A 26,658-nucleotide genomic window follows, 5' to 3' on the forward strand; every position below is an offset into this window, starting at 1 on the left:
AGGGAATGTGAATTTTGCTGTTTGAGGAAACCATTCATTTACAGAGGTTGCTGCAAAGCATACCTCCATGAAAGCAGTGTCCATCAGTGCAGGCCGTTTGGGCAGTGTTTGCTGCTCAGCTGGGAGATATTGGAGTGTCCAAAGGGACATATTCAGGTCTTGGGTTCCCTGCAGGCAACTGGATCTGCACCGAGCAGGGTGTTCTGTTAATCTGCAGAACTCTCTGTACAGTACCAAATGCTTACTGCAGCAACTCTAACAAGCCATGGAGCTGCTGGATTTTATATTAATGTGCTTTAAAGAGTTCTCCAATTAGGTTACCATATAAGAAACCAGTTATCACATCTTAAAACTGTACTTGCTGCACTTGTCCTGAGTTATTTTTTTTTTCTTCTGCTTTTCTTTCCTCTCCCCAGTTGTTGTACTACTCCAGACGTTGAACTTACACTCTTGGCCTTTGCCTTAGCCAGGGGGAGTGTTGCTAAAGTGATAAGCTCCCTATGTACAATCACTGATCATCTGGACACTCCATACAAGGCTTCATCGCTTATCGCTTCTATGGCAACAGTTAGACAGAACCTGCTGTATAAATATGGTAAATGAATGATTGTTGGATTTTTTTACTGTATGTACTTATGATAATGTGCAGCTTTCTCAATTGTTTTTCTTGTTATCTTGCTGGCATTTGGAATTATGTAAGTTGTCCTAGATAATGACTCTTACCAAGAGCACAGAGCTTGTAAAGGTGAACTACCCTAAGAATTCATGATTATGCAAGCTTGCTGTGATCTAAGAACTGAACCAGGTGGCATCATCTTGAGAGAGGGAGCATGAACTGTGTGACCCCTTTCCCGAGGTGATGTTAGTGTTTATTTGCTGGGACAATGGTAAGAAGCTCATGGCACTGTAATTTTTTAGTTTAATTTTTGTGTGAAGAACTTAAAACGGGGGAAAAATAAGCTTTACGTTTTATGAAGTTATAAACCCAATATTTTTCTTGTTTAGGAAAGCCATTACGACTAACTTTGCAAGCATGTGATGTAAAAGGGAAAGAAGATAAATCAGGGCCTGAAAACCTCCTTGTAGAGCCATGGACTGGGGATGGTAAGAGCCTGTACTTAAAATCCAGAACTTCAATCAGACATACAGGCTGTTAACAAGTGCTGTTGCACTACTCAGTAGTTTTGTGATATGGAAGATCTGTTTGAAAAAAAGCACCCTGATATATAGATCTATTTTACAACAAAGTGAGTATCTCAGGAACCACTTTGTTGTCAAAACAACAGTAACAAGAAGGGTGTCATTTTGGGGAGAATTATTGATACTGTATGGCAGTAAGCAATAAGCTGTCACAACAAATTGACACCAGGGCCCGTTTTGTGGCTTGAAGTCATAAATCATTCACTGCTGGTTTCTCAAATATTGATGGAGAGCTTTGGAACAAATCACTGACGTTTCTTTTGAGTGCTCGTACCTATTAATTCTCCTTCCAAATATGTTTTATAGGATGTTCTTATGTACTGGACACACTGGAGAGAAAGAGATTTGTAGTTTTCAACCTCTTTTTGAACTGAAATGCCACACAACCTTTCTGTGTACTGTCTTCTGTGGTGCTATTTGTAAATGAAAGCTGTTACGACAGCACATCTGCCACACTCTAAATAAGTTTTTTACCCCTTTGGATACTTGTGCATATGGTTTGAGTTTATTTTCTTTAGTTATATTGTGGACAGTCTTCTGATGTTTTATAGCAGTCCTTCTAGCCTCACTCTGTTCTCATTGCTCCTTTAGGTTTTCTTACTGAAACTGGGAAGACCAGAGCAAGTATCATTCTTTCTACTGGAACTGAATCTTCATTTCAAGTGACACAAATTAGAATAAAGGTACAGGTCTTTTCCCCTAATGGTAGAGTTGAGGTAGATTAATTTTTTTTATCAACTGAAAATTTAAATTCATTCTATTGTGGAGCCTTATTTTGGGGCTCAGTAGATTACAAGAACTTCCATAAGACTTTCCTAAAACCTGATTTTTTCTTTAGGTTAAAAATGATTCCAGAGCTCAGAATTGTCAGTATTTAGTTGCTTTCTGTAATGGTTATTATTTTCCTGTGAAAACAATGCCTTACTTTATCAAAATGTTTTCTTTCTACATTGCTCTGGATGTATTCCCTTAGGTCCGAAGAGGTGCCATTGGGGCACAGTGTGGGCTGGTGTTTGCTTACAACAGTGCTTCAGAAAAGTTCCATGCAGAGGAACACTTCAAAAGATTTGAAAGCTATGACAAATGGAAGCTGAAGGAGTTCAAACAGTTCTTGAAAAGCAGGTACAGGGTCACTCTTCCTGATCAGTCACAAATAAGTGTTATATTAGATCTTTTTGCAATGGCACTTGAGCTGCTGAGAATTATGCTCGAAATAACGATACATTATTTTGGGGTCTTAATGAGCCTCAATTTGGTGTGTTTGAGGAAATACATACACTGCTGTTGATTTTAACCATTTGATTTAAAAACCTGTTTAGGTTTCTGTAGGTGCAAAACATTCTGTTTCCTTTATCTCCTCTTCGCAGCCATAATGTGCTAACACTATTTTGGTGGCATATCTACAACTTTGCAGTTTCTTTCATCTTCACAAACTTTGATCTGTTCTTCTGTGTATAGGAGTAGTAGTTCCTCTGATGAGTTGGGAGACGATGATCCCATTGGCTGGTTTGAAGTGGAAGAAGAGTGGGATGAGGTGGATGTCAAAATGCAGCAATGCAGAGTTGCCCAAGTAAGAAACTATGAGAATCCATTACCTGCTCACAGTGAGCAGAAGTTCTTGTCTGAGCTTTGTTATATGTATGAATTAAACATAATTGTTTGTGCAAGGTGAGCTCTTCTGAGTAGGAGTAAAAGCCAAATGGCTTCTTGCTGAAAGGATGGTTTGACTTTTATTTTCCAAGTTACTATCTTTCTCTGTATGCACACCTATATAGCTATAGTTAAATGGTGCTTCAGGATTTAAGTTAATGCAGAATTGTGATAATGCACAAATAACTAGTTTTATGATAAGTTTTTTGAGCAATAGTGTGCTTATTGCTTTATTTTACTATCTTCAGTTACCTATTTTATATTTAATTCTACTTATTTATTAAAATGTGCAATTATTGTATGTTCATTTATGGACATGGACATAAATTTGGTTAACTAGATATTTAGTTAATATATCTCATACCTTAACAACTGCATGGTTACAGAATTTACTCTTCATGAGCCACTTTCTTCAAGCCGATGCCTTGTAAAAGCCAAGTTTGACCTTAGCTTTTAAAACCAAACTTTGTGCTGTGTTCTACATCCTTCTAGTACTTAATGATTAAGTTCCTGTGCACAAGACAAGACACAGCAGAACGGCTTGGAGTGCAGGGCCTGAATGTTCTTGGGTATCTCCGGCCTGTGCGAGAGGAACCCAGCAGGAGCATGCACTGCTTGCAGTGCAGGAAGGCAGATGATGAGACAGTTTGTGGCACAACTCTTCTCCTGAAGACGCTTCATTTCATCCAGCAGCTTGCACAGGACCTGGTATTTTTGCTTCTTTGTTGTGTTTAAGCATGTATTTTCCTTGCTGAAAGTAATAAGGCTATGCTAACGGTGATAATGAATAGATGGAGATGTAATAATTATTAGAACCATGCTTTAGAAGAAAAAATGGTCTCTAGAAAAAGATATTATGTTGTGTTTGCCGAAGTTTACTGGTGATATGCGTACTTTGGCACTGAAGAGAGTTAAAAAACATCTTTAAGCACCAATTCTGGAATAGAAGACATGGGAAGAGGAAGGATTTCCTAATTTGTAACACTGTGAAGGGGAAGGTTGTAGCCAAAATCATCAGAATAGCTCTGAATGTGAGAGAAAAACTTAGAATGGAACTCATGGTAGATGCAAAAATAGAGCAAACTAGGCTGTGTTAACACCAGTGCTTGGAAATCTGCTTCTTGTAAATGTGTCCCGTATGGAGTTAAAATTCTGCGTTTTCTTTGCCTTTTTAAGGTTCAACAGAAGGAGAGTGGATTAAAAAGCAAGTCATATTTAGATTTCACAGACCTTGATTTACAGCTGTTCTGGAACTTTTACAATAAACTTCAGCAAAAGTAAGTTGCATCTGTGTTGTGTGACAAAGCACTGTGTATGTGTTTGATTAAAACAAAATTATTTTTTTCCCCTCAAGTAAATTGTTCACATAAATAACATTATCTTTCTTCTGCCATATGTGTTTTTATCTATAATGTTGCAGAGAAGATTGAGATGTAGATAAATTTAGCTGATAGCTGTACTTTTTTTGGCTATGCTGTCATGTATCTATCTGAGATGATAGCATTATTTATTTTCTATAAAAAGAGCTTCTCCTTCTCTAGTTTTTGATTCTGTTTGTTTTATGTTTTATTACAGCCCAAGGGAAGAGTGCATCTTCGCTCAAACACTACTATTGCAGCTGCTCCAGAGCTGTTTCTCTGTACTCACTGAAGACAATAAAACTTCTAAACCTCAAGAAACTTTTCAGAGCAAAACACCTGGTCACGCAAAAGCTGCAGAAGATCTTTACAGACACTTGTGTGAAGGTAATTTGCATTGGCTATATTAACTCTTCTGGCTTACAAGTGTATTGAAATAGTAAGAAACTGGGAAAATACATTTATTTCTAAAGACTAAGCAAGCTATTCATTTCTTTTCTTCTTCAGGTAAGTGTGTAATAATTAGTCTACCAAAATGAAATTTTCCTTGACCCTCTGAAGTGACTTTATAGATTTTCTGATAGCATAAGGCCTGTAAGAAGCTGCAATAGAAAACTTCCATTGAACCTGCCACCTTCCTTGAACCAGGAGGGAGTGTGATACTTTAGCTGTATGATACTGAAGTTCATTTAATTCAGACATTTCATATATAAGTAAATATATAAAGCATATGTATATAAACATACATAAATGTTCTTAGAAGGAGCTTGTAACATTTACATAAGTATGAAAGAGTCTGGAGCCAGTAAAAAGAATGGCATCTACACACTAGATTTCATTGGAGACAGGGTTGAACCCTCTTTATTTAAGTATATGTTTTTTGCTAATTAGCTGACAGTCTCCTGAAAAGCAAGGTAAAGAAACAAGTTGACACAGAATCTGTCACATCTTGAATGCTTTATTAGCTGTGATGGTTGTCAAGCCTTAATGTTCCTAGAATTAATTTATTCAACAAGTAAATATCTCCTTTGAGAAATCATTCGTGATGGAAGTCAAAATGTTTTCGCTCATTTTCTTCTACGAGTATAGTATGAGATTGCAAAGACTTGAAGTTGTGCAAAGCATTAAAGACACAGTTGAATTAAATTAGTATTTCATTAAACACATTTAAACTTATCCTTTTCTTTCCTTTTTGCATGAGCAGTGGTGGATATGGAGGACACTAACTTCATGCCAGTTAAAATGCTGAAGCAGGAAGTTAAGAACACCTTACTTAGCGGCGCAGCAATCTTCTTCCCAGACAGACAAACCAGGAGAAACCAGCTCTTTGCCATGATGGTAAACTATTAAATGAGAAATAGGTTGTTTACTGCCTGTTTTCTTTATGCAGAAAGCAGCAATCTGGGCTCTTGTTGTAACATATTACGTATATACTTTGTCCCATTAAACTAAAAATGATTTTTCCTTTGCCTCTTTTTATCATCCTCCCACCTTGTAGCTATACTGCTTTTATGCTGCCAAAAATGAATAGTGAAGTACAGAAATGATCTCTTCCTCATAGAGGAGGGATATGGTACACATCATAAAAGTAAACCTTTTTCTTCTAGAAAAACATCACAGAGCAAGAACGTAAGCAGTCTGTACATCTCGCCTTCAGATCTTTGTGTACCCACTTCAGGTAAGCAGTCTTGAAACTGAAAATAATGATGATGCCTCTCACTTGTTAATAAAACCATGTTCAATCCTTGTTATAAATGTAATTCCACCGGAAAATAATTATCCAAAACAGTCAACTGATTTTGCTTTAGAAAGGAGAATACTGCAGTTATGGTATTTATTAACTATGTAAAATAATATATATATATAAAATATCTAAGCTAACTGTTGATGCTGAAGTCACAGAATGCTGCTCATGGGTTTTGTGCTAGCCAATCATTTATTGATTGATTTTTAAGGGACTGTTTGGATTCTTTGTTCATCATGGTGATTTTATCAATTTGGATTTGTGAAAACCCTTAGTAGGATCTCTCCAGGTTAATCCTCATCACGAGGATAATGACATTTGTATTTTGGAACTATGTGTTGTTTTTCATGAGTAAGAAGATCTTTGTTTTGTAGTGATCAAGATCCAGGTGGACTCTTATTATTACCAGAGAAGGGAGTTTCTGCAAATTTTGACATAAGTGAAGTGCTGTCAGTCATGGATACCCTTCTACTGGTGGCAGCAAGAGAGGTAAGTGTTTTTGCACTGTTTCTACTTCTTTGCTGTGATTTCTGTTTGCGTTCATACTACAGCTGTATAAAGAAGATGTGTTCTTAAAGACGCTTGTTTTCTCATGCTTCTGGATAAAGCTATTAATGTCTATTGAGGTGTGTAGGATTAGGTCTTCCAACCAACTGAAATGCTTTCCTTTCAGCATTAATATTTCATAATAGGAAGGTAAGTAAGTAAATAAGGTAAGGGTGGCTTTTAGTATCATTTAAGAGAATATATGTCATCCTATGAATGTTAGGGAACAGAAACAGTCATCCCATATTGTGAGGTTAGAATTGGTCATGCATTTAGGGGAGGTGTAAATGGAGGTGTAAATTTACATATGCAGGAAAAGTGCTGAGAACATAGAGTGATTCATGTGTAGCTGCTTCTACTTAAAACTGTCATTTATCAAAACAAAGTACATTACTTGCTTCATGGAGTTACACGGCTTTGTGATAATAGATGCTATTTGCCAGTTGCGTTTAATCCTTTATTTGGGAAGAGTGGGCTGATAATGTCAGTCATGGCTAACTTAATACACAGTGTGTCATTCTGCAGCAGAAGAGATATCCTTTTGTTCTGTTATTTTACAGTGTGAAATGATGATGCTGGATGTTGCGCAGCAGGAGAGTGGCACCGTCCTGTCTTCCCTATTCTGGTCTGTTCAGGGCAGCCTCCTTTCATGGTGCTACCTGCAGCTTAAGGGGAGCGATAGCACAGCCAAGGATCTTGCTGTAGAAATACTAAAAAACTGTAAGTGATGGGGTTGAATACAGGGTGGCATAACACAGGATTTTTCAATGTGATTTAACAAATAGCATAGGAAGGGTTCACCAGCAAGGAGCCTGGAATCTCCTTGTGGAAGGAATTTTAGGCAGTATGATATGGTCATATGCCTATGATATGATGAAGAATTTTAGGTGTACTGATAAAATTATGTTGGAAGAATCTTCAGATAACACTCTGGTATGTCTGGAGACTCAACTGTTGAAAGAATAAAAGCTTTTACAGGCATTCATTTGAACGCTTTGGCTTTTTTATGCATCCCTTATTTTGATAAACTCATTTGTTGTAGTCTGTGTTTTCCTAGGTGTTTGTGATAGCTCAAAGAAAGGAATTACATAGGGGTGTCCTACTACAGCATCTTTCTGGGCCAAGTATTCAATGGAAATGCCATGTCTGGAATTTTATGTGAAATCACTTCTTGTTTATGTTATTTGTGTTTCTTTTTGTTTTGCCTCTCTCTAGATGTGGGCCAGTTCCTGACAAATATCAGAATGATTTTGCAGTCACTTTTATCCCAGTATAGTGGCAAAACAATAGTAGAAAAAATAAGTAATTCTGTATTTGCTATGGCAACTCGTCAGCTGGTAAGTGAATATTGGAGTTCTGTACTACACCTGGGTAGCATGGCTGCTGTTACGTGTGTTTTAATGACAGCTCTGTTTTTCTTCAGGTCATCTTCTTGTTGGATTTTTGCACTTTAGACATTCCACATTGTACTCTGCTACAGGAATTCAGCACTTTGGTAGAACCACTAAAAAAGCTTTGTTGTGAGCCTCATAAGGTAACTAAAGATACAGTTCCAACCTGTGAGCATCTACTTCTTCCAAATTTTGTTAATGCTTTTGAACATTTTGCTTGATAGGAACTCTTGTCAGTTCTTCTGATGTACTAAAAGTAAATAGACACAATCTAGTGTGATTTTTTTTTTAATGCTCTGCATTTTCATTACACAGATGGAAATTGAAAGCTGGCAACAAGAACAGCCTGTTGTATTGCGAACGTGGACTGTGGAATCTCCTCATAACTATGAAAATAATTGCCACGAGGTCTCAGTCTTCCTGTGCCATGGGGCATCTTACTTTGAGGTGGAATTTGATGAAAAATGTGAAACTGAAAGGAGGTAATTTAGTCTTGTGCAGTGCTGAATTCTAATGGCTATGTGAGGATTCCAGTGTGCATTTGCAGAGGATGAAGTCATGCTCCACTGTGCAAAGAATACTTCTCTCGCTCCAAGAAAGCCATTTCAATTTCTTCATTATTCTGCTTACCATGCAGGGTGTTATTCTGAATGTATTAATCTTGTGCTGGAAGGCACCTCTCCTCACAATTAAGCAGGCAAGCTGTTTGTATGACTCTCTGAACCTTGCTTGCTTTGATCTATCTTGCAATGTTACATTGACCACTGCAACGTATAAATTTTCTAATTTTATGTTATTTATTTCACCATCTTTGTTGTGAGGTTTGTTGTTGTTGTTTTTTGTAACATACCAGGTTACTGTTGTCTTAAGACACATGCCAGATGTTAAAATTGGTACCCATTACCAACTCTGAAGGGTTGGGAAAGCTCTACAGGAGAAGCAGGTCTGTCTTTTCTGAAACTGTTGCATTGAAGCATGAAATAAATTCCCCAGCAGTCACATGGAGCAATGGGAGCTGTACTTCTGTAAGATGTGATGGGGTACTTGGACCTTGAGGTGATGGACGAGTGAAAATCCACTAAGAAATGTTTTCCCCAAGAATTTATGAAGTAAATTTGGAAGTAACCAGTTGTAATTTTCACAGGTATGATTACCTGGAGTTTACTGATGCCAGGGGTGCAAAAACTCGTTACGATACAAAGGTTGGCACTGAGAAGTGGCCCAAGGTGAGCACCTTTACAATACTGAATCAAATAATAGATCAAATCTTTGGAAATTCTTGTGATTGTCGTGGAAAAGCTGCTGTCTAAAATCATGTCTGCTTGTGTGATTAGTCCCCATCAAGGAGGGGGGCAAGAGGGGGAAAGTAGTAAAGGAGTGAATGAGTAAAGAATCCTGGTTTCTTCCTGTAATCAAAGAAGCAATTCATCATAATTGAAAGTAATAATCATATTTGATTACAATTAATTACATGGGTAAAATCTGACTTTGGCACTTTGCCTTTGCAACTTTTAGCATCATGAGATGAGCTTGATGCTTCCTGTGGCTTTCTCTGATGACACCTGCTCAAATGGGATGCTTCTATATTGTTGGTTTATGGCATCAACTTCAAAAGCTCGATCATCTATAAAATATCATATTAAGATATTGATTAAGGAATCTTGATGGCTTATACTATGGGTTTCTCATTCATGTGGTGGGGAAATTAAATCCATTATGCAGAAAACAATATTGAAAAACCGCAGTTGCTGAAGGAAATTCATTACCCTGATACGTCTTCCTGTCATGTACATTTGGCAAAATGACTGTTTTGTTGCTCTGTAGAAAGTGACCTTTAAGGCTGGCCCACGGCTGCAGTTTCTCTTTCACTCTGACAGCAGTAATAATGAGTGGGGCTACAAGTTCACCGTCACTGCTTTCGGCCTCCCCGATGTTGCTGTTTCTTGGGGCTTGGATTTACAGCTTCTAGTGTGCCGACTGATGGGGCGCTTGGCTTCCCGAAGCATGGCTCTGAAATCTCTACGAGGTGAGTGCACATCATAGCTCCTGAGGTTGTGGTGCCGCGTGGTACCTTTCCTTTCACAGCTGTTTCCTGGTGCTGTGATTTGACACATTGGCGGAGGTAAGATGGAGCCAGAAAACTGGGAAAAAGAGAATACAGAGCATAGAACAGAAATTTCAGTGGTTTAAAATGTGGAATGGGAACATCTGGCATTGATTTAAATTTGAATTCACAAAGATTGGCTAATTCCAGAAGTAGAGCACGCTTAGTGTTTGGGTGGGGCCATGCCTCAAGCACTGTATTGGACAAGTGAAAGTCTATTCGTAATGTGAGATACTGTCATACTGATGCTGTCATTGTAGAAAAAATACATCTATTTTCTGCACCATGCTAGAGAAATGGAAGTTGGAGAATGTTGTTCAATTACTTGTTCAGTTTTGATTTTAATTCTGTGAATGTTGAACTTTTATGAACTAATGGAAATAACAGAGATGAACACTACTGCTTAGTAACTGGAGTGTCTGTTCTGAATTTCTTGCAGAGCTAGGTAGTGAAGCAGATTTGCCCCCTTTGAAAGTAACATCAGTTCTTAATTCTCCATTGTGGAAACCTGTCTTCAGGCATCAGATGTGTCCTGAGGCAGAGCCAGGAGCCAGTGAAACCAGCAGAGGACACCATGATAAAAAAGAGGTACTTAGGTCACTGCTTTTGTTTTATTGGCTTGAAATCTTTAGGTGTCATACAGCTTCATCCCAACTTGAACAAGAATGCATCGGCTATTAAACCATTTGCATCAGGTGTTTTAAATATCAGAGAGAGAAACTGTTGTTCTGTGCCCTTTCATTAGTTTCCAACTTGCAGTCTTATAGTGCAAATTGGCCTAATATAGAAACAATCCACAACAATTTTTCACACCACACTGAAGTAAATGTGTTCTGATGTTCCTTTCAGGCTAGGAGCTCTCACCAGGATGACTGCCGTAACTTTCTAATCGACTTTGCCAAATCAGATCCTACCCAGGATTTCAGTGGGCAAAAGTCTGAACTTTTCAAGGGACTGGTACAGACATGCAGGAAACAGGCCCCAAAGACAGATGCAGTTGCTGGTTCTATTGTTGATCGAGCTGTGAACTCAACATTTGCTGCTTTGGTGTATCTCACTCCAGCTTTATATGAGAAGCTTCAGAAATATGGTAACTAACATTAGACTTAATAATGAAGATTTAATGTTTGTGAGAGGCTGTCTTACAGTTCAGGCTATAAACTTTGAAAAAATCAGTTGTATTTGAAGTATTGCATAATAAGGTGTTACATGGTTTTGAAGGCTTTCACTGTAGGAGAAGCTGAGCACCTTCATTTCCTGTCACAAACTTCAGGCTAAAAATCTTCCTTTGTGAGCTTTAAAGTTATGTGTAAAAATGATTGACGTAAAGACTGACTCAGTGACTAAAGGGGTTAGTACCTTCACTCATTTTGCCTGTCTGACAGATATAATTTTCTGAGTAAGTCTGAAAACTGTGGTAACATATCAGTCGTACTGTTAATAGGTTTGTCTGTCTTAGTCTTGCTGGGGCAATCCAGCTTCTGGACCCAGGCTGACATGGGCCACGTCAATTATGGACATGTAAAGAAGAGGAAAAAAATAAAGTAGAAGCTGATCGATGAGAGAAAGGAGACCCTTAGCAGGAGCATCTCTTTCTCCATAGCAGCTATCAGGCCAGTTTTGATGGAAATGGCTTTGTCATGTTTAATTTTTGTAAGCTGATCTTGAAAGTCTATTCCAAAAATCCATTTAAAAAAGAGAGGAAGAAGATAAAGTTTTGAAGATGTATTTGATTAAGTTAATACCAAGCAGTTTGGATCATTCTCATATTAGTTTGCCTTAGTAATACTTGTATATATTACAGGGTGAGGTTTTTATTTTCCATGAATTCAGGCATCAATTTTGGAAAAGATGACAAAGATATTTGTAATTTAATTTTGCAAATAGCTCTGTCAAGGTGCAGTTAATGTATTCAAGGTGCAGGAAAGTTGGCAGGCTTTATTTGTTATTTTTCTTACAGGCATCATTCCAGATATTGACTAAGAGACAAAGGCTTTAGCATAACTTTTTAGTTAAGTAGTCACATTATGTAAAAAGGGAGCTGTAAATAAACAGGACTCTTCTTTCTCTCATTTCCAGTCAACAGTGGAGGCAAGGTGCCTTTGAGTGATGAGTTTGCACAAGTATATTCCCTGGCTGATTCAATTAGAATATGGATGGTAAGATCGCTCAGGAGGATATCTATTAATGTTGTTTACCTTAATATATTGCAGTGCACTGTTATGGAGCTGTGTGGAGCTGTGTTTTCTATTAGATTCTAAGTCAAATATTTTCACTTAGAACACATAGTCTTTCCTAAGCTTTGAACTTAAATATTTAAATGCATTCCCACATTTCTTTCCTTCTCTTATCTCCAGATGTTTGATCATGAGTGTTTAGGACTGAATTGCACTCAAAATCAGTTATCTTTGTTATGTTTCAGCAGGTTTCTGTGTTGGTATTTAGGAAGGTTCTTGCATAGCAGTCAGATTTTTGGAGGTGTAGCATAGAAATAAATGTCTTAAATGTTATTTCTCACCATTCTGCAGCCCTTACAGAAAAGGAAATAATTGCGTATTTGACAAGCAAGTAACTGGCTGCAGTTCAGGATATGTTCTTTGCACATAGCGTTCCTCTAAAACATAAGGCTCATGTCAAGAGCCCATGTCAGCAGCTCACAACCTGGTGAGAGGTGTCTGCGTCATCACCTGCCGCTGCAGAGCCAAACTTTACTTGGATTTCAGTAGTCTGCAGGAGATTTTAAATGTTAACAGCTGTGTGGCCTTTGAGAACAGCTAATTCAAGTCTGTGGCCCACTTTTCTGCTGCTTTTATCAGCCCTTCAGCCTTGAGCTGGCCAGTTTAACTGTTCTGGTCACTTCTGGTCTTTGTGTCCTGCAAGAATTCCCTGCAGATACAATAAGTACAGATGTGTGTTAATATGAGTAACAGCACTGTACTTGTTGTCTGACAGGTGATGTTTGCATTCTATTTGCATTCTGTGTAGAGGCTGCAGTGACAGTGACATCTGTCAGTACTCTCAGTTAAATGACACGATGCTTCTAGAGAATCTTATCTCATCCTAGTTGTATGTATTTTCCCAGGAGTGATAGAGATGGAGAAGCCTTTTCTTAGAGGGCAGAGGATGCACATCCTGTCATGTCACAGGGATGGGTTGCAGCTTACCAAATGAGCATCTTGGAACAAGGCTATGTTACCTGCTCTGAGCTTAGGTTCACTGCTCTTTTAGACTGTTTTGTTCTGTACTAGAGAATAATAAATAACATCATCTGCTCCTGAGAGTAAATTCCTTTAATGCAATGCAGTCTTCTTAGGGCCTTGCTGTATAGATCTGTAGGGCGAGTCATGTTTTAACTATTTTAACATCCTGTCTACAGTTGGAAATGAAACAGAAATCCCTGATGGGTAGGGGGAATGATACTGAGGAGAAGCAGAGCACAGAAGCAAGTGAGGTGAACCCAGAAACTCTTGGTAAGTGGCATCTTCTGAGTGCATGAGCATTCCAGGTGATTAGTAAAGCATTACCTTGTAAATCTTGGTAATTATATTTTCTATGAGAGGTAAGCTAGGGACATGGGTTACTTTTTAATTACTTAAGAGATAAGTTAGTGTAAGCTGCATGAGCTGAGATTGTTCCGCTTTTTATTTCTTTTGAGAAAATAGAAAATCATACAGGCAGTGCCTCATCATTTAGGTCACCTGGTTCTGAACTTGTAGTCATCTATTTTTGGAGAAACTCATTGCTACAACTAACTGCCATCACAATAACAGCTGATTCTTATTAGAATAAATTGTATTCATATGGACTACTGTATGCTTGTGTAGTTTGCATTTGGAAAGCTCTAATTACGTAACTGATAGCATCATGATGTTTATACTAAGAAAAATAGCATTTTCTATTCCTCTTGACTTGGAAGAAACAAGATAAATTACTTCCTCCTAAAAAAATTATAGCACGTTTGGTGTTCTGTTGTCATTGCTTCAACACTCATTTTTATTTTTTTTTATCCTGCAGCAAAGCTTTGTATGCAGAAGAGCCTTTTGTTACTGAATTTTTTGCCTGTGAGAGCAAAGACGAAATCTTCAGCTTTGGACAGCCTGGAAGCCCAGGATAGTGATCATGTTCACCAGTATGTCACTGGTAAAAACCAAAGAAAAAGTTCTGTTGTGGAAACAGACTTCCAGGCAGCACACTCATCATCTTCCAATGGAGTAACTCGTTCTGTTTCAGTAGAGAGGGAGCAAACAACACAATCTGATACTAAGATTAAACAAATTCCTGGCCCTCTCCAAACAGAGGAGGCATCTGCATTTCATAGTAAGCCTTCTGAAAATACAGCTTTGCAGCAGGAAGATGTACCATCACCTCCTTCCACTCCCACACGAAAATCTCAGTTCAGCCGTGGGAGACTAAGGCTGCTGTCTTTTAGATCAATGGAAGAGCCAAGAGCTGTGCCTACTCTGAAGGAGAAATATCCTATATTGAAAAACATATTGGATTTTATTAAGGATCAATCGCTTTCCCATGAAAGGTGAGCAGATTGTGAATGTTGTCAGTTATAAAATGCCAAAACTTGTCTTCACACCTCTTCAGATAGAAAAAACATAATTCAGCTGCAAGGCAGAATGAAAGAAGATTGCACTTAAACAGTTGTCAGATTTATGTATCAAGCCTCATTTGTCCCCAATCATATTGAGGCTTGTAGAGTGCATTATTTCCCCTCGTTCATTTCTGTCATGTAGAACTTTATGTGAAGAAAAATTATGTGGCCATTTGTTGCCTTTCTTCCTGAAATCTGTTTCTCGGGAGCATTTTGCTTTTTATCTGCAAACATGGAAGATATTATCTATCTTTCATTAAATTACCCAGCATTCTGATAGTGTAAATTGAAAGGGACTTCCAGGGTCCATTGTAGTCTCTAAACTTGCACTGATGCAGGAAGTGCTGGTTTCCATTTGAAGCTTCATCACACACATTAATATCCGTAGGAGTGAATTAATACCTCTGTTATAAGTCACTACTTTAATATAAGGCTGCTGAAATAGAAATGAAAATATAGATTCTAATTTCTTGAACATTTATTTAATTATGGGCTTACCTTAAGCAAGTTTTGAAATCCTCATTTTTTTTATTTTTTTTTTTTGCTGTTGTTGGTTTTGCTCTTTTCCAGTGTTTTAAAGGTCCTTGCTTTGAGAAAATCCCAAGGGCAGAACATTTTGGAAGTGCTCAAGACAATCCGCCGGTGCCTGGGTTCACTCGGACAGCCCCACTGCTTTCATCCATCCTGTGTGCTTTTTCTTTTAGAACTTCTGGCCTGTCAGAAAGATTTCACAAAGTAAGTAGTTATTAGACAAGTCTCAACCTCGTGGTATGTTGGAGTTCTTGTGTTCTTTCACTCATCTATGCTGAAACCAGTAAAATGTTGTTGCTTATTATTCATATGGATGATTAAAATGTGATACGAAGATTAGCTATTGCACTGCTGTGCCTATCTTGCACATTTCATTAAAAAGATGAATAATTATTTTAAGTGTGACTCGGTTGGACCTACTCAAGTCAGTAGATAGAATGTGGTTGAATCATGCCATGAATTCTAACATACATGTGTACATCTTTACATTTCTAACCAGATCACAGCAAACAAAATGATTGCATAGTCTGGGTGTTGCTTTCATTTAAATTCTAATCAAATTGTTTTGCTTTTAATCCAGTAAAGCAATAGTAATCTAGCTTATTTTTCTGCCTCTTCAATTTCTAGTTACTTTGGAAACTTGGAAGGCTGTGGTGTTGCACTGCACAAGGAGATTCGGGAGTCCTACTATCAGCTTGTTTTGTTCCTGGTAAACTCTGTGAAGGGATTTAGTGCCATTAATGACAGGTACAGCATGTTGTTCACCTGAGTATTGTGGGTTTTTTTCTGATTTTTCCTTATCCCTTTCTTTCTCATTTGTTGTTTAATGTGTTAATCCAGTTGATTTTGCTTTACTTACAGAACTAAATAAGGAATTTTGTTCTTGTGGCCAAAAATGCTAAATTACGTTTTTATGAACGCTGAGAATGAAAGCCTAATAGGTTTACTGAGGTTAAAACTTTGGCTTATTATGGCATTCTGTAGTTATAATATAGCCATGTGTTCCTGAAGCTTTGGAATAAAATGCTAGAAATAGCAAACTTATTGCAGAATACATTGGCAAGATTGATGCCACAAGAAATATCTCAATTCTTCATCCACACTCGAACTTTAAAGCTTATGTTTTGGTAATACTTTTATTAGAACTGTTGGAATTTATAGCAAAGTGTTATAGAGGAACAAGGAATAATATCTTCCAAATCCTTTGTCTGTTATCACCTGAAAGTGGCAAACTTTAGGGTAGAAGTGTCACGTTTTGTTGTCTTGTTTTGGTTTTAGATCATTACTTCCTGCCTTATCCTGTGTACAGACGACTCTCCTTCACCTTTTGGATATGAGTTGGGAACCAAGTGATCTTTCCTTCTTTGTTGAGATTCAGTTACCACAGCTCCTTATGGCGACATCACAGGAAAACATAAGTATTCATGATAGTGTGATCTGGTGAGTCAGGAAGAATGCAACCTTTACATGGTCTTAATTATTCATACCAGATTTTACCAAGAACGATTCCTGAGCTGGATGCTGGTGCAAGCATTAAAAGTATTGAGTATGGCAAAATGTGGCCAGTGTTCAAGTGTTTGAATTTTTGCAGCATTTCTAGAACAAAAGCCATTAAAATCTTTCATCTGAGCAATTGTAAAGGACAAAAAGCCATGAAAAATTCTCACCTGATCAGCCAGCATTGCTAAAAGCAGTTTTGTAAATGTGCAGTTTTCTGATTTTTGCTTTAAATACATACTGGAAGCATAAGAACTTACCATAGAGGCAAGGAGGTAGTATCTATGTAGTCATTATTACCTGAATGAAGTGAAATTCTCACAACATTGGTTTTTATTTTAGTTGTAGCACCTTGGTTTAAAAGAAGCAAACAAAACCTACCCCAAATTATATTAGAGGGAAGCCAAGTTGTGTTCAAATTTAATTTTGAAATTGCATTTCTTTTAGTCAATGGAGTGAAGAAGATGAAATTGCAGACTACAAGCAAAACTGTGAGTGGATGGATGAATGCCAGGACATAATGTTTGAGAGCTGGTATGAAAAGATCGCTCAAGCTGACCCAGAGAAGCAGAGAAAGGTGACCTTATGATTTGCTTCTTAATTTGCAGAAGGGATAAACCAGGAGGCTTTTAAAAGCATAAAGGAGAGAAAGGCATCTGGCTTAAGCCAGTTTTTCATGAGTTGAATCTCTGGCTCCTTGTAGGCCAGCAGAGGCCTGAAATGATGAAGAGATCTGAATTGTTGTTGGGTTTTTTGTTTGTTTTGTGGAGAGGGAGGGTTCTGCTTTCTGCCTATGAAGCGCTTTCTCAGAACTTAACACTCAAGTAAACCACGTGTGTTTTTACCCCTAGATGCACATGTTTGTTGCACGTTACTGTGACTTGTTAAATGTGGACATATCCTGTGATGGCTGTGATGAAATTGCTCCATGGCATCGCTACCGCTGCCTGCAGTGCAATGATATGGATTTATGTAAAACTTGTTTTCTTGGTAAGAATCCTTTAAATAAAAGCTCCCTTAGAACTCAGTAGTTGAAGGCAAAGTAGTTTCTTTAAATTACACATGCAATGAAATGGAAGATTTTTCTTCTGAGCATTTTAGAAACTGAATGTGAACTTGCAATGAAGAAATCATTATCAACAGAAGTTTTCAGAGAATTCTTAACATCTTCTTCCACAGGTGGAGTTAAACCTGAAGGACATGAGGATGACCATGAAATGGTTAACATGGAGTATGCCTGTGACCACTGCCAGGGAGTCATCATAGGTCGGAGAATGAACTGCAATGTGTGTGATGACTTTGACCTTTGCTATGGATGTTATTCTGCTAAGAAGTACTCTGACAGGTATAAAATATGTATTTTTTTCCTCTCACTTTCCTTGCCAGAAAAGTGATCGTTAGCAATTTAGTACAGTCAGTCATTCAAATATCACTTCCTACCAGTTTGCATCTGGCATCAGAACATCTAATTGATGTCCTTGAGTGAAACATAGCAAATGTAGGACCAGTTCAACAAAAAGTTTTGTAGTTTGCAAACCTGTCCTGGAGCAACGGAATTGCAACCATTTGCTGGCCATGGCTGTGAAAGCTGGAGAGGCAGAGTTAGCCATGCTGGGTGATGGGATGGAGGAGCAAATGCAGTGCTGTGGTTTGGCAGTATAGCTTTCCGTGTTTGACATCAAATACCTTCACAAGGTGTATTCGCAGAGCAGGAGCTCTTGGGACAACTCGTGCTCTGTTAAGTGGCTCTTTACCTCAGTGAGGGTTTGACAGTTTACAGCTCTTAAAGGTCTACAATTTGAAACTGTGGACTGTATATGGTTATTCATAGCATTGTGTAAAATATTTGTCATTGTCTACAGTGGTTGACAAGAATGGGTCTGCATTTCAAACTTACATATTACAACTTTTTCTTTCAGTCACTTGCCCACTCACAGCATCACAGTGTATCCAATGGTGACGATTCGAATCAGTGACCGACAGAGACTCATCCAACCATATGTCCACAATTATTCCTGGCTGTTGTTTGCAGCTTTGACTCTCTACAGTGCAGATCTGGCAAATGGGGAGGAAGTAGAAGGAGAGAAACTAGATTCCCAGGTCCTTAGTCATGCCAGAGTTCTACAGCATCAGTGCATACAACTCATAGGGGACTGTCTGATGAAAGCACAGCAAGGAAAAGGTGAGTCAGCTCCTCCTTCACTGAAACAATGGTTTCTAGCAAGTGTCAGAAAAGTCTGTGGTGGCTCAGCTTGAAGTTTCCAATGGAAAGGGGAAGCTACTGTGTACTTCACTGAAAATAATTGTTTATGTAGAAAGCAAATGCAAACAAGTGTCATTCAGGGTCATTGGAAACACAGAAAATAGGTGCTTGAGAAAATTAATTTCCTGCTTATATAAATACCAAATGCATCTTGGCAACTCCTTGGGTTTTATTTTTTGGTTTTTTTTTTTCTTTCCCATTTTTATTTTCTCCATTACAAATGTTGTAAACAGATCGATCTAGCTTCATGTTCTGTTACTGACACGCTACTGACAGTTGAAGGATTTGAAGGAAAGCAAACAACTTGCTGCAGAATGCTTTTGATCCTCATCCATTTGCAAGAGTTTTTTAATCTTATTCCTAGTAAGTTGCTGGGATGGTGCCCTTCTGTCTGGAAATGAGGATTTCTGTGAACTAAGACCCACTTACAGATACTTACAGAGACACACTGTGTAGAACTTATCCAAAATCTTACACACAGTGTCAGATTTATTGGCATTTCTTTTAGCAGCCATGGTATGGCTGAAATATCACCACACACTTATGCACACTCATTATTTCATCTGTTTTTAATGTAGTTTTATTACACAGATATTTAAGCGATCAGAAGTTTAGAATGAAGAGTGCTGGTAGGTAGCACCAATACTTTTTAAAGTTAATCTGCCCTGATGGCATCTTTTTGAGGTAGAAAATGTCACCACCTGTTCATCACAGAATTGCTTAATGGCTGTACCAAAGGAAGGGAACATGGTGGAGAGCACCTTTTAGATGGAGATGTACTCAACAATGTTCCAAAAAAAGAAAAAAAGAAGCATGAGAAGTTTATAGTTCTGTTTCAATATGTTTCAGTTCTGCTTTTTGCCCGTCTTGTCACTCCAAAGCTAAATGGGCTTTTTAACTTCTCTGCTTTCAGGTCTGAAAAATTTAGCTCTCCTCTGCATGTTGCCAGAAGGTGAATCCCTCCCAGAGAATGACACTGTTTCAGTCAGTCCTCCCACAGATGGTGCTCCAAAAAGCCATACTGGTGATAAAGCAGGGAAGGCGAAGGATGAGAAACCAAGCACAGGCTCCTTTATGCATAGTAATGTAAGTAATGTGCAGAAGTCCTGATGTTAGTTAGCTGTGTGACCTTCAGAAGTTAAACATCCTATTCTGGATATGTAGCTGAAATGGTGGAAATGATTGGCAATGATGATTTCATTTGTAGGTAAAACTTGGGGGACTGGGAGGGAATGATTGCTTGGCTTATCTTTAATTAAATCCAGCCAATCAAATTTTGATTTGCAAAAGTGTTGCAGGAAAGGGGCGAAGGACATTTCTGAAAGGACTGCAGTTCCTCTAGTTTTAGCAGTATGTAGGTATGAAAAAAGAGTTCTACAGCTTCACAATGCTGTATAAAACTATGGCAGTGTAATAACCTTATGCGTAGAGACTCAAGCAAAATAGAAAAGCATGTAGCTATTGAATATGGGCACTTGAGGCATATATATGTCCAGTTAACCAACGCAAGGTTTTGGTATTTCGGCAGAAATGTTTGCCAAGTGCAGATTACCTGCTATCTCTTTCCATGGTGTTTATGCAGGTATTAAATTCTTTTTAATCTTTCAGTACCTTTGTTTTATTTTTAGGGGAAAGGAGAAACTCACAGTGAAATCCAGTCTCCTGCAGGAGATAAAGTACCAAAACATGGAAGTGAAAGTGATCATCATGCTGTGCCTGCAAAGAAAGCTGTTTTGAGACAAGAATCAGAATTGTCTATGGAAGATAACATTACTCCAACAGGTAAAAGATTATTTCCACTTTTCCCTGTCACAGAAACATCCATCCATATGCAAAGTAAACAGCTGTATTTTTTTTTCCTAACCCATTTTTGTGTATTTGCAAATGTCTTCAATGGAAGTGAGCTATTTGCTTTGTGAAAAACCTGCCAAGCATACTGCTTTGAACAACTGCTCCCTTGCAATCTGTTCAAAGGCTTCTAGAAATCAGAGTAGGGTTCCAGTGATAAATATTCACACATAGATGTGATGCTTCCTGTTGAGCTAACGCAGTACTTGTGTGGTCTTATGTATTCAGAGCCAGAAGATAGGCATTCTATTCTATTAATGACTGGTATTGTTAAAGTTATGTTAAGAAAATGAATCTGCCCATAGTACTGTTCAGTAGACACTTCTGAATGAATCACAGAACAGCTCAGGTTGGAAAGGACCTTAAAGATCACCCAGTTCCAGCCCCTCTGATGGTGTGGATAAATCTCTTTACCTGATATCTTTTATACACTTCCACAAAGGTTTATAAAATTCTATTAAAATTTAGGTAGAACAAATCCTCAGGCTTTCAACCATATCAATTAAACTATCTTTTTTTCCCTCTTAATTTTTATTTTTGTATTTTGCTTCAATTTGAAAAGCAGATGACTGTGTTTCAGAAGATTCAGCTCAGAAGCAAGCAGAGAAGGTTCTGATACCTAGCCAGGAACAAGTTTTTGCTGAATGCTCTCAGAAGAGGATCCTAGGACTGCTGGCAGCTATGTTACCACCTTTCAAATCGGTGAGTTCTTTTACTTTCAATCTGTGTCGTTTACTAGATGTTACAAATCACGCAAGCAGAATTCATGGCAAATTACATGTTATGGGAAAAGGGCCCTTCTTGCATACATGTTGCAAAAAGCAGTTGTCAGAATCAGAATGTCTTAGGCCAACTAGTATTACGAAGGAATGTGAGGCTTCGTTCCCAGGTGGGGGGAAAGGGAAGGGAATTGTAATTTATCCTTACAGCAGCCTACCTTCACAATGCAACACCTGCAACCTTTAAACTGTCACCTTCAGGTTTACATGTCAGGTTTTACTACTGAATACAGTTTGTACTGTGTGTTCTTTTGGTTTTATGGAAAATTCTCTTATGGAAAATCCTGATACTATAAAGCTGCACAGAGATGTGAGATTTGCAATTTTATGCCAGCATAATAGAAGCGTATGATCACCTCATTTCTCAATTCCTTTTGTCCTATGAGAAAGAGCACTATAGGTTTCATATGTGCTATTACTTTGACTAAAAATCCTGTTTATTTCTGTGTCCTACTGAATTTTTTCTTCTTCCCTAGGGCTCTACTATGTCTTTGATTAACCTGGAGCAGATACTGCCACTGATGTTTCAGGTTGTCATCTCAAATGCTGGCCACCTAAATGAAACCTACCATTTAACACTGGGACTTCTGGGCCAGCTAATCCTGAGACTGAAGCCTGCAGAAGTGGATGCTGCAGTGGCTAAAGTCCTTTCAACCAAGCATAGTTTGTTTGCTCCGGGAGATCCATCCACCGTGCCAGAAGGCTGGAAGACAACTCATCTTCTTTTCAGTCTTGGAGCTGTGTGTTTAGACAGGTGCTTTTTTAACTGAAACCTATTAGTTGTTCTCTGATGACTAGCTCTAATTAATATTGTGCTTGTTACTTAAGGCAGTATTGTTTTTCGCTGTGGTTAAGTTTTATAGGGAAGGTTCAAAAACAAATAGGCATGTAAAAGGCAGAATATCCAGAGGATCATCTGAGAGGAAGGAGTTTCTCAAAGACTAAATTTGGAGCAAGGAGACAAGCCTCTCTAGTTACTTTTGTAGTCCACAAAGAGTGCAGGTAGTTCTGTGTGTGGGAAACAGACCACTTGCTGTTGTGCAAAGAAAATATCTTAAGCTCTAAACTAAGAGTAGGAATTTGAGATCACAACGTTCAGGCAAACTTTTGAGTTGGGACTGTAAACCTGTTAACAAAAATAGAATGTTTATGCTCTAATGATGAAAAGCAAAAGGGAATTCATTTGTCAGCTGCGTTGAAAGCTTCAAATATTTGGAAAAATACAGTTGTATTAATGCTGTGAAAGATACAACAATGACAGATTAACAGGGATACGATGTCTGGGAGGAAAAGAGTTCTAGGTAAGTGTCTGGTCAGCCATCCTAACCTGCACTGCTCTTGCTTTCCAGTCGTGTAGGTCTGGACTGGGCAAGTTCCATGGCAGATATACTTCGATCTTTGAACTCTTCTGCTCAGTGGCACAGTGTCATTGCTGCTTTCACTGACCATTGCATCAAGCAGCTTCCTTTCCAGCTGAAGCACACCAATATCTTCACTTTATTGGTGCTGGTTGGGTTTCCTGAGGTAAGTGGCCTATTTGTAGCAAAGGAAACAAAACTGGTTAGAGCTTCTAGTTTTCTGTTTCTACGTATTACAGATTTTATCAGTAGGAAACATCCTTTGTAAAGCCTTAAAATGTGGTGCATGTCTGAGCTCATGTATTTCTGCTTTCACACAATTAATGTTTCTCTATTGAAGAACAGTGTGGTTGGGTTTGCTTTGCATTTCCTCAGGTACTGCTTCAAACTTTGTTGTGAAAATGAACTTAGTGTGTTCAGGTATTAAAAGGGACTTTTTATAGGAGTGAAACTATCTCATTCTTGTGTTAAGCTGTTTGTTATAACCATTTCTTCAGAGAAATGAACTGCCATTCTCTAAAGACCAGCAAATACCTGGCAGCAAGCAGGTTGTTCAGCTAAAACATTTGAGCATGTGTAACTAACATAAAAGATAACTGCATTTTAAAATAAGTATTCCCAATCATAACTGAAATTTCTGTTGCAATTTCAGGTGCTGTGTATGGGGACTCGTTCTGTGTACATGGATAATGCTAACGAGCCTCATAATGTGATCATCCTGAAGCATTTCACTGAGAAAAATAGAGCTGTTGTAGTAGACATCAAGACACGAAAGAGGAAAACAGGTTCTGTCACCTTCTTATCTTATTAAGGAATTGCAGAGTTTTTTCTGCAATTGAGGTTTCTCATGGATACCCAAAGGCACATTTCTAATGGATTATTTCATGTGGGTCTACAGTCTTGTTAATGCAGCTCTGGTTATTAGTGCGTACTTCATATACAGGTTGTGTTCATGTCTTTGCTTACTGATATTTACTGATGCACAACATTTTAAGATGAGTAAAGTGTCTCTTTTCTGTCTTTTAGTGAAAGACTACCAGCTGATTCAGAAATGTGAACAAGAAGGCAGTGATTCCCAGGCCCAGCTGAGACAGTACCTCCAGCACTTCGTTCTTATATGCACACACCTTTTGCAAACCACCATAGATAGCAGCTATGCTGAGGCGGTGGAAGCAACATGGGTCTTGTCGCTTGCTCTAAAGGGGCTTTACAGAACACTCAAGGTATTTTTGCCTGACATACAGAGTATAATAATAGATAAATGCCAGAATCACATCATAGAATCATAGAGTTGTTTGGGTTGGAAGGGAACTCAGAGATCATGTAGTTCCTACCCCCTGCCATGGACAGGGTTGCCAGCCACTAAACTGGGCACCAGATCAGGCTGCCCAGAGCTGCCATCCAGCCTGTCCATGAACACCTCCAGGTATGGGACATCCACAGCTCTGGGCAGAATTTGTATTCTGCCTTCCTCCAGGGCAATCTTTGTATTGACTAAGCATGGGGGGAAACAAACATCAATTTACACTCATTTGTCTCTAATTTCTAATGGACTGAAGCTGACTTGCCCCTTTCCTTGTTCCTGAAGCATACGAAGGAGGAGGTCTAAGCAAAATAGAAATCCAATTAGTACTGTGCATCTAAATTGCATGTTATCTTCCTTTTTTTCTTTTTCTTTTGTTTTTTTCCAAGGATATAAGTGAAAATAATTCCTTCCATAAGTAGTCTATGTGATAAGTCACTGTAGGCATTGTGATACATTGTTCCCTTATTTACTTATTTATTTACACATGTGTCTGTCTGTATGTGTAGATTCATGGCTTTCAGGAGGTCCAAGCTGCCTTTCTTCAGTCTGGTTTACTCAAGCTTCTTGTGAAGAAATGTAGCAAAGGAACTGGCTTCAGTAAGACCTGGCTTCTCAGAGACTTGGAGGTAAGAGAACGAGGTCCTTTTTGCAAGAAGTTGGGCTTCACACTATGACATGAAATACAAGCCTGGGGGGTGCAGCTCATCTGTGAAGTGGGAATTGGTTTGAGTTCTCGTTATTGGAGATGTTTTGTTTTGTTTTTTGTTGCTGCTTTTTAGGTGCTGTTTCTCTTTAGAATAGCTTATGTTAAATTGTCCAAGTCTTACAGTGTTCTTATAAAATGCTGGTTGCAGATATGCTAGTAATATTTACTGCTGTCACACCATATGCTACCTTTTTCTTTGTAGATTTTGTCAATAATGTTGTACTCTTCAAAGAAAGAGATCAGTTCCTTGGCTGAACGTGAGGATACTGAACTGGAAGAAAGAGAACAAGATCAAGATGTGGAGCAATCCATTGTTGGTCCTGCTGATGTAGAGCAGAACAAACTCGATCCTCTGGAGGGTTTGGATGAAGCCACCAAAATCTGCTTCTTGGTACCTAAACTTTTTTTTAACGTGTTGGATGTTAGTACAGATTTGCTAGTTACACAAAGTATTTGGTTGTTTATCTTGCTGATTTTCTTGTATATTTGTAGAGTATAGGTCTGTGATTTCAAGAAATAGAAATGAAAGAAACAAAACAAATAGAATTTCACACTAGAAACACCATAATTAACACTATATATTTTTTTTCATTTTTACTAATCCAGATATTATTAAATTCATTAATTATTTATGTGATAAACAGGAAGATAATAACTGGGCCACTCTTAAAGAAACTCATCTGTCTTTATCCCCTGTAACATCTTGGGTCTTTTTTCCTTCTTGCTCAGATGACACACGATGCACTCAATGCACCTCTCCATATCCTGCGAGCCATGTATGAGTTGCAAATGAAAAGAACTGAGTCTTTCTTTCTGGAAGTTCAAAAGAGGTATGTGAAGGACTGGATCCAATCCAAAACCAACGTTAATAGATGCAGATGATAACTTAACAGATGAAAGATGCTGAATAGAAATTGTTCCAAGGATATGACTTGTTTCTCATGGGTGAAAAGTTAGGAATTGAACTCCTGATAAGTTTTAGTTGACACCATCTTCTGAAATATGTTGCATGTTCTTTTAAATAAATAACTCCCATATGAAGAGCTACTATATCTGTAAATAATCCTAAATGAGGAAAAATGAACAGACCTTCCTGTAACTTCTAATAATAAAAGCATGTCTTGGAGCCATCGTGTTCCTACAGAGATAAACAATTTGATGTAAGACCTTCTGCTTATTAGAACAGGGAAGCTACTTAGCATACAACATGCCAGAAATAGGTAGAGTTTAATTAATCTTTTTAAAACAGAAAGTAGGAAGAGAGTTTTAATTTGTGTTAATTTAACTTTCATTAATTTCCAAATATATTTATGTATTTGTTTTTTGGGGTTTTTTTTTGAGGTTTGATGGAGATGTAATTACAACAGATGAGAGGATCCGAACCTTGGCTCAGAAATGGCAACCCAGCAAGCGTTTGAAGTTGGAGGAGCAGAGTTCAAAAGCAGTAGATACAGATATGATCATCTTACCATGTTTGGTGTGTATCTCTCCACTGAAAGGAGTGGTTTTCAAATGATCAGCTTGGGCTTTTTGTTTTTTTTTTAGTAAATTCAGAGATAGATGTCTGTTTTCTTTTTAACTCTTGAAGTAATCTGTTGCTAATGTTTTATGCCAGAAGGAATGATCAGGAGCAACAAGAATCAAGCATTTCTTCCTTGTGATTCCTTCCTTAAGGAAGTAGAGCTTGATTCTCAGGTCAGGAGAACAAATTGTGATCGCAGGCTGCAATTTCTTCTCCTTATGCAGGAGAGATTGTATCTAATTACTCCAAGTTTAT

At 38.1% G+C, this 26,658-nt stretch overlaps 1 protein-coding gene across 3 annotated transcripts in view; it reads left to right on the forward strand.

Annotated features, from left to right (window-relative positions):
* ZZEF1 (zinc finger ZZ-type and EF-hand domain containing 1) overlaps positions 1-26,658 on the forward strand; it is a 47,042-nt gene that overhangs the window by 9,562 nt on the left and 10,822 nt on the right. For 2 of the 3 annotated variants that reach the window (XM_015880598.2, XM_032448456.1), the window contains exons 8-47: positions 417-595; positions 1,006-1,104; positions 1,792-1,883; positions 2,174-2,322; positions 2,659-2,770; positions 3,343-3,558; positions 4,027-4,127; positions 4,426-4,595; positions 5,413-5,546; positions 5,816-5,886; positions 6,327-6,441; positions 7,059-7,218; positions 7,714-7,835; positions 7,922-8,032; positions 8,205-8,371; positions 9,034-9,115; positions 9,714-9,915; positions 10,433-10,581; positions 10,843-11,083; positions 12,073-12,152; positions 13,370-13,463; positions 14,008-14,524; positions 15,164-15,328; positions 15,752-15,871; positions 16,403-16,564; positions 17,069-17,198; positions 17,473-17,611; positions 17,801-17,966; positions 18,541-18,803; positions 19,798-19,970; positions 20,513-20,666; positions 21,295-21,434; positions 21,988-22,265; positions 22,861-23,035; positions 23,522-23,654; positions 23,896-24,092; positions 24,682-24,801; positions 25,084-25,272; positions 25,611-25,711; positions 26,223-26,358. In XM_015880598.2, the coding sequence (XP_015736084.1) occupies positions 417-595; positions 1,006-1,104; positions 1,792-1,883; positions 2,174-2,322; positions 2,659-2,770; positions 3,343-3,558; positions 4,027-4,127; positions 4,426-4,595; positions 5,413-5,546; positions 5,816-5,886; positions 6,327-6,441; positions 7,059-7,218; positions 7,714-7,835; positions 7,922-8,032; positions 8,205-8,371; positions 9,034-9,115; positions 9,714-9,915; positions 10,433-10,581; positions 10,843-11,083; positions 12,073-12,152; positions 13,370-13,463; positions 14,008-14,524; positions 15,164-15,328; positions 15,752-15,871; positions 16,403-16,564; positions 17,069-17,198; positions 17,473-17,611; positions 17,801-17,966; positions 18,541-18,803; positions 19,798-19,970; positions 20,513-20,666; positions 21,295-21,434; positions 21,988-22,265; positions 22,861-23,035; positions 23,522-23,654; positions 23,896-24,092; positions 24,682-24,801; positions 25,084-25,272; positions 25,611-25,711; positions 26,223-26,358 (6,304 nt within the window). The remainder of the gene's footprint in view (positions 1-416; positions 596-1,005; positions 1,105-1,791; positions 1,884-2,173; positions 2,323-2,658; positions 2,771-3,342; positions 3,559-4,026; positions 4,128-4,425; positions 4,596-5,412; positions 5,547-5,815; positions 5,887-6,326; positions 6,442-7,058; positions 7,219-7,713; positions 7,836-7,921; positions 8,033-8,204; positions 8,372-9,033; positions 9,116-9,713; positions 9,916-10,432; positions 10,582-10,842; positions 11,084-12,072; positions 12,153-13,369; positions 13,464-14,007; positions 14,525-15,163; positions 15,329-15,751; positions 15,872-16,402; positions 16,565-17,068; positions 17,199-17,472; positions 17,612-17,800; positions 17,967-18,540; positions 18,804-19,797; positions 19,971-20,512; positions 20,667-21,294; positions 21,435-21,987; positions 22,266-22,860; positions 23,036-23,521; positions 23,655-23,895; positions 24,093-24,681; positions 24,802-25,083; positions 25,273-25,610; positions 25,712-26,222; positions 26,359-26,658) is intronic. The other variant, XM_015880599.2, reaches the window with a different exon arrangement.

The sequence above is a fragment of the Coturnix japonica genome, chromosome 19 (assembly GCF_001577835.2).
Source record: "Coturnix japonica isolate 7356 chromosome 19, Coturnix japonica 2.1, whole genome shotgun sequence".
NCBI lineage: Eukaryota > Metazoa > Chordata > Aves > Galliformes > Phasianidae > Coturnix > Coturnix japonica.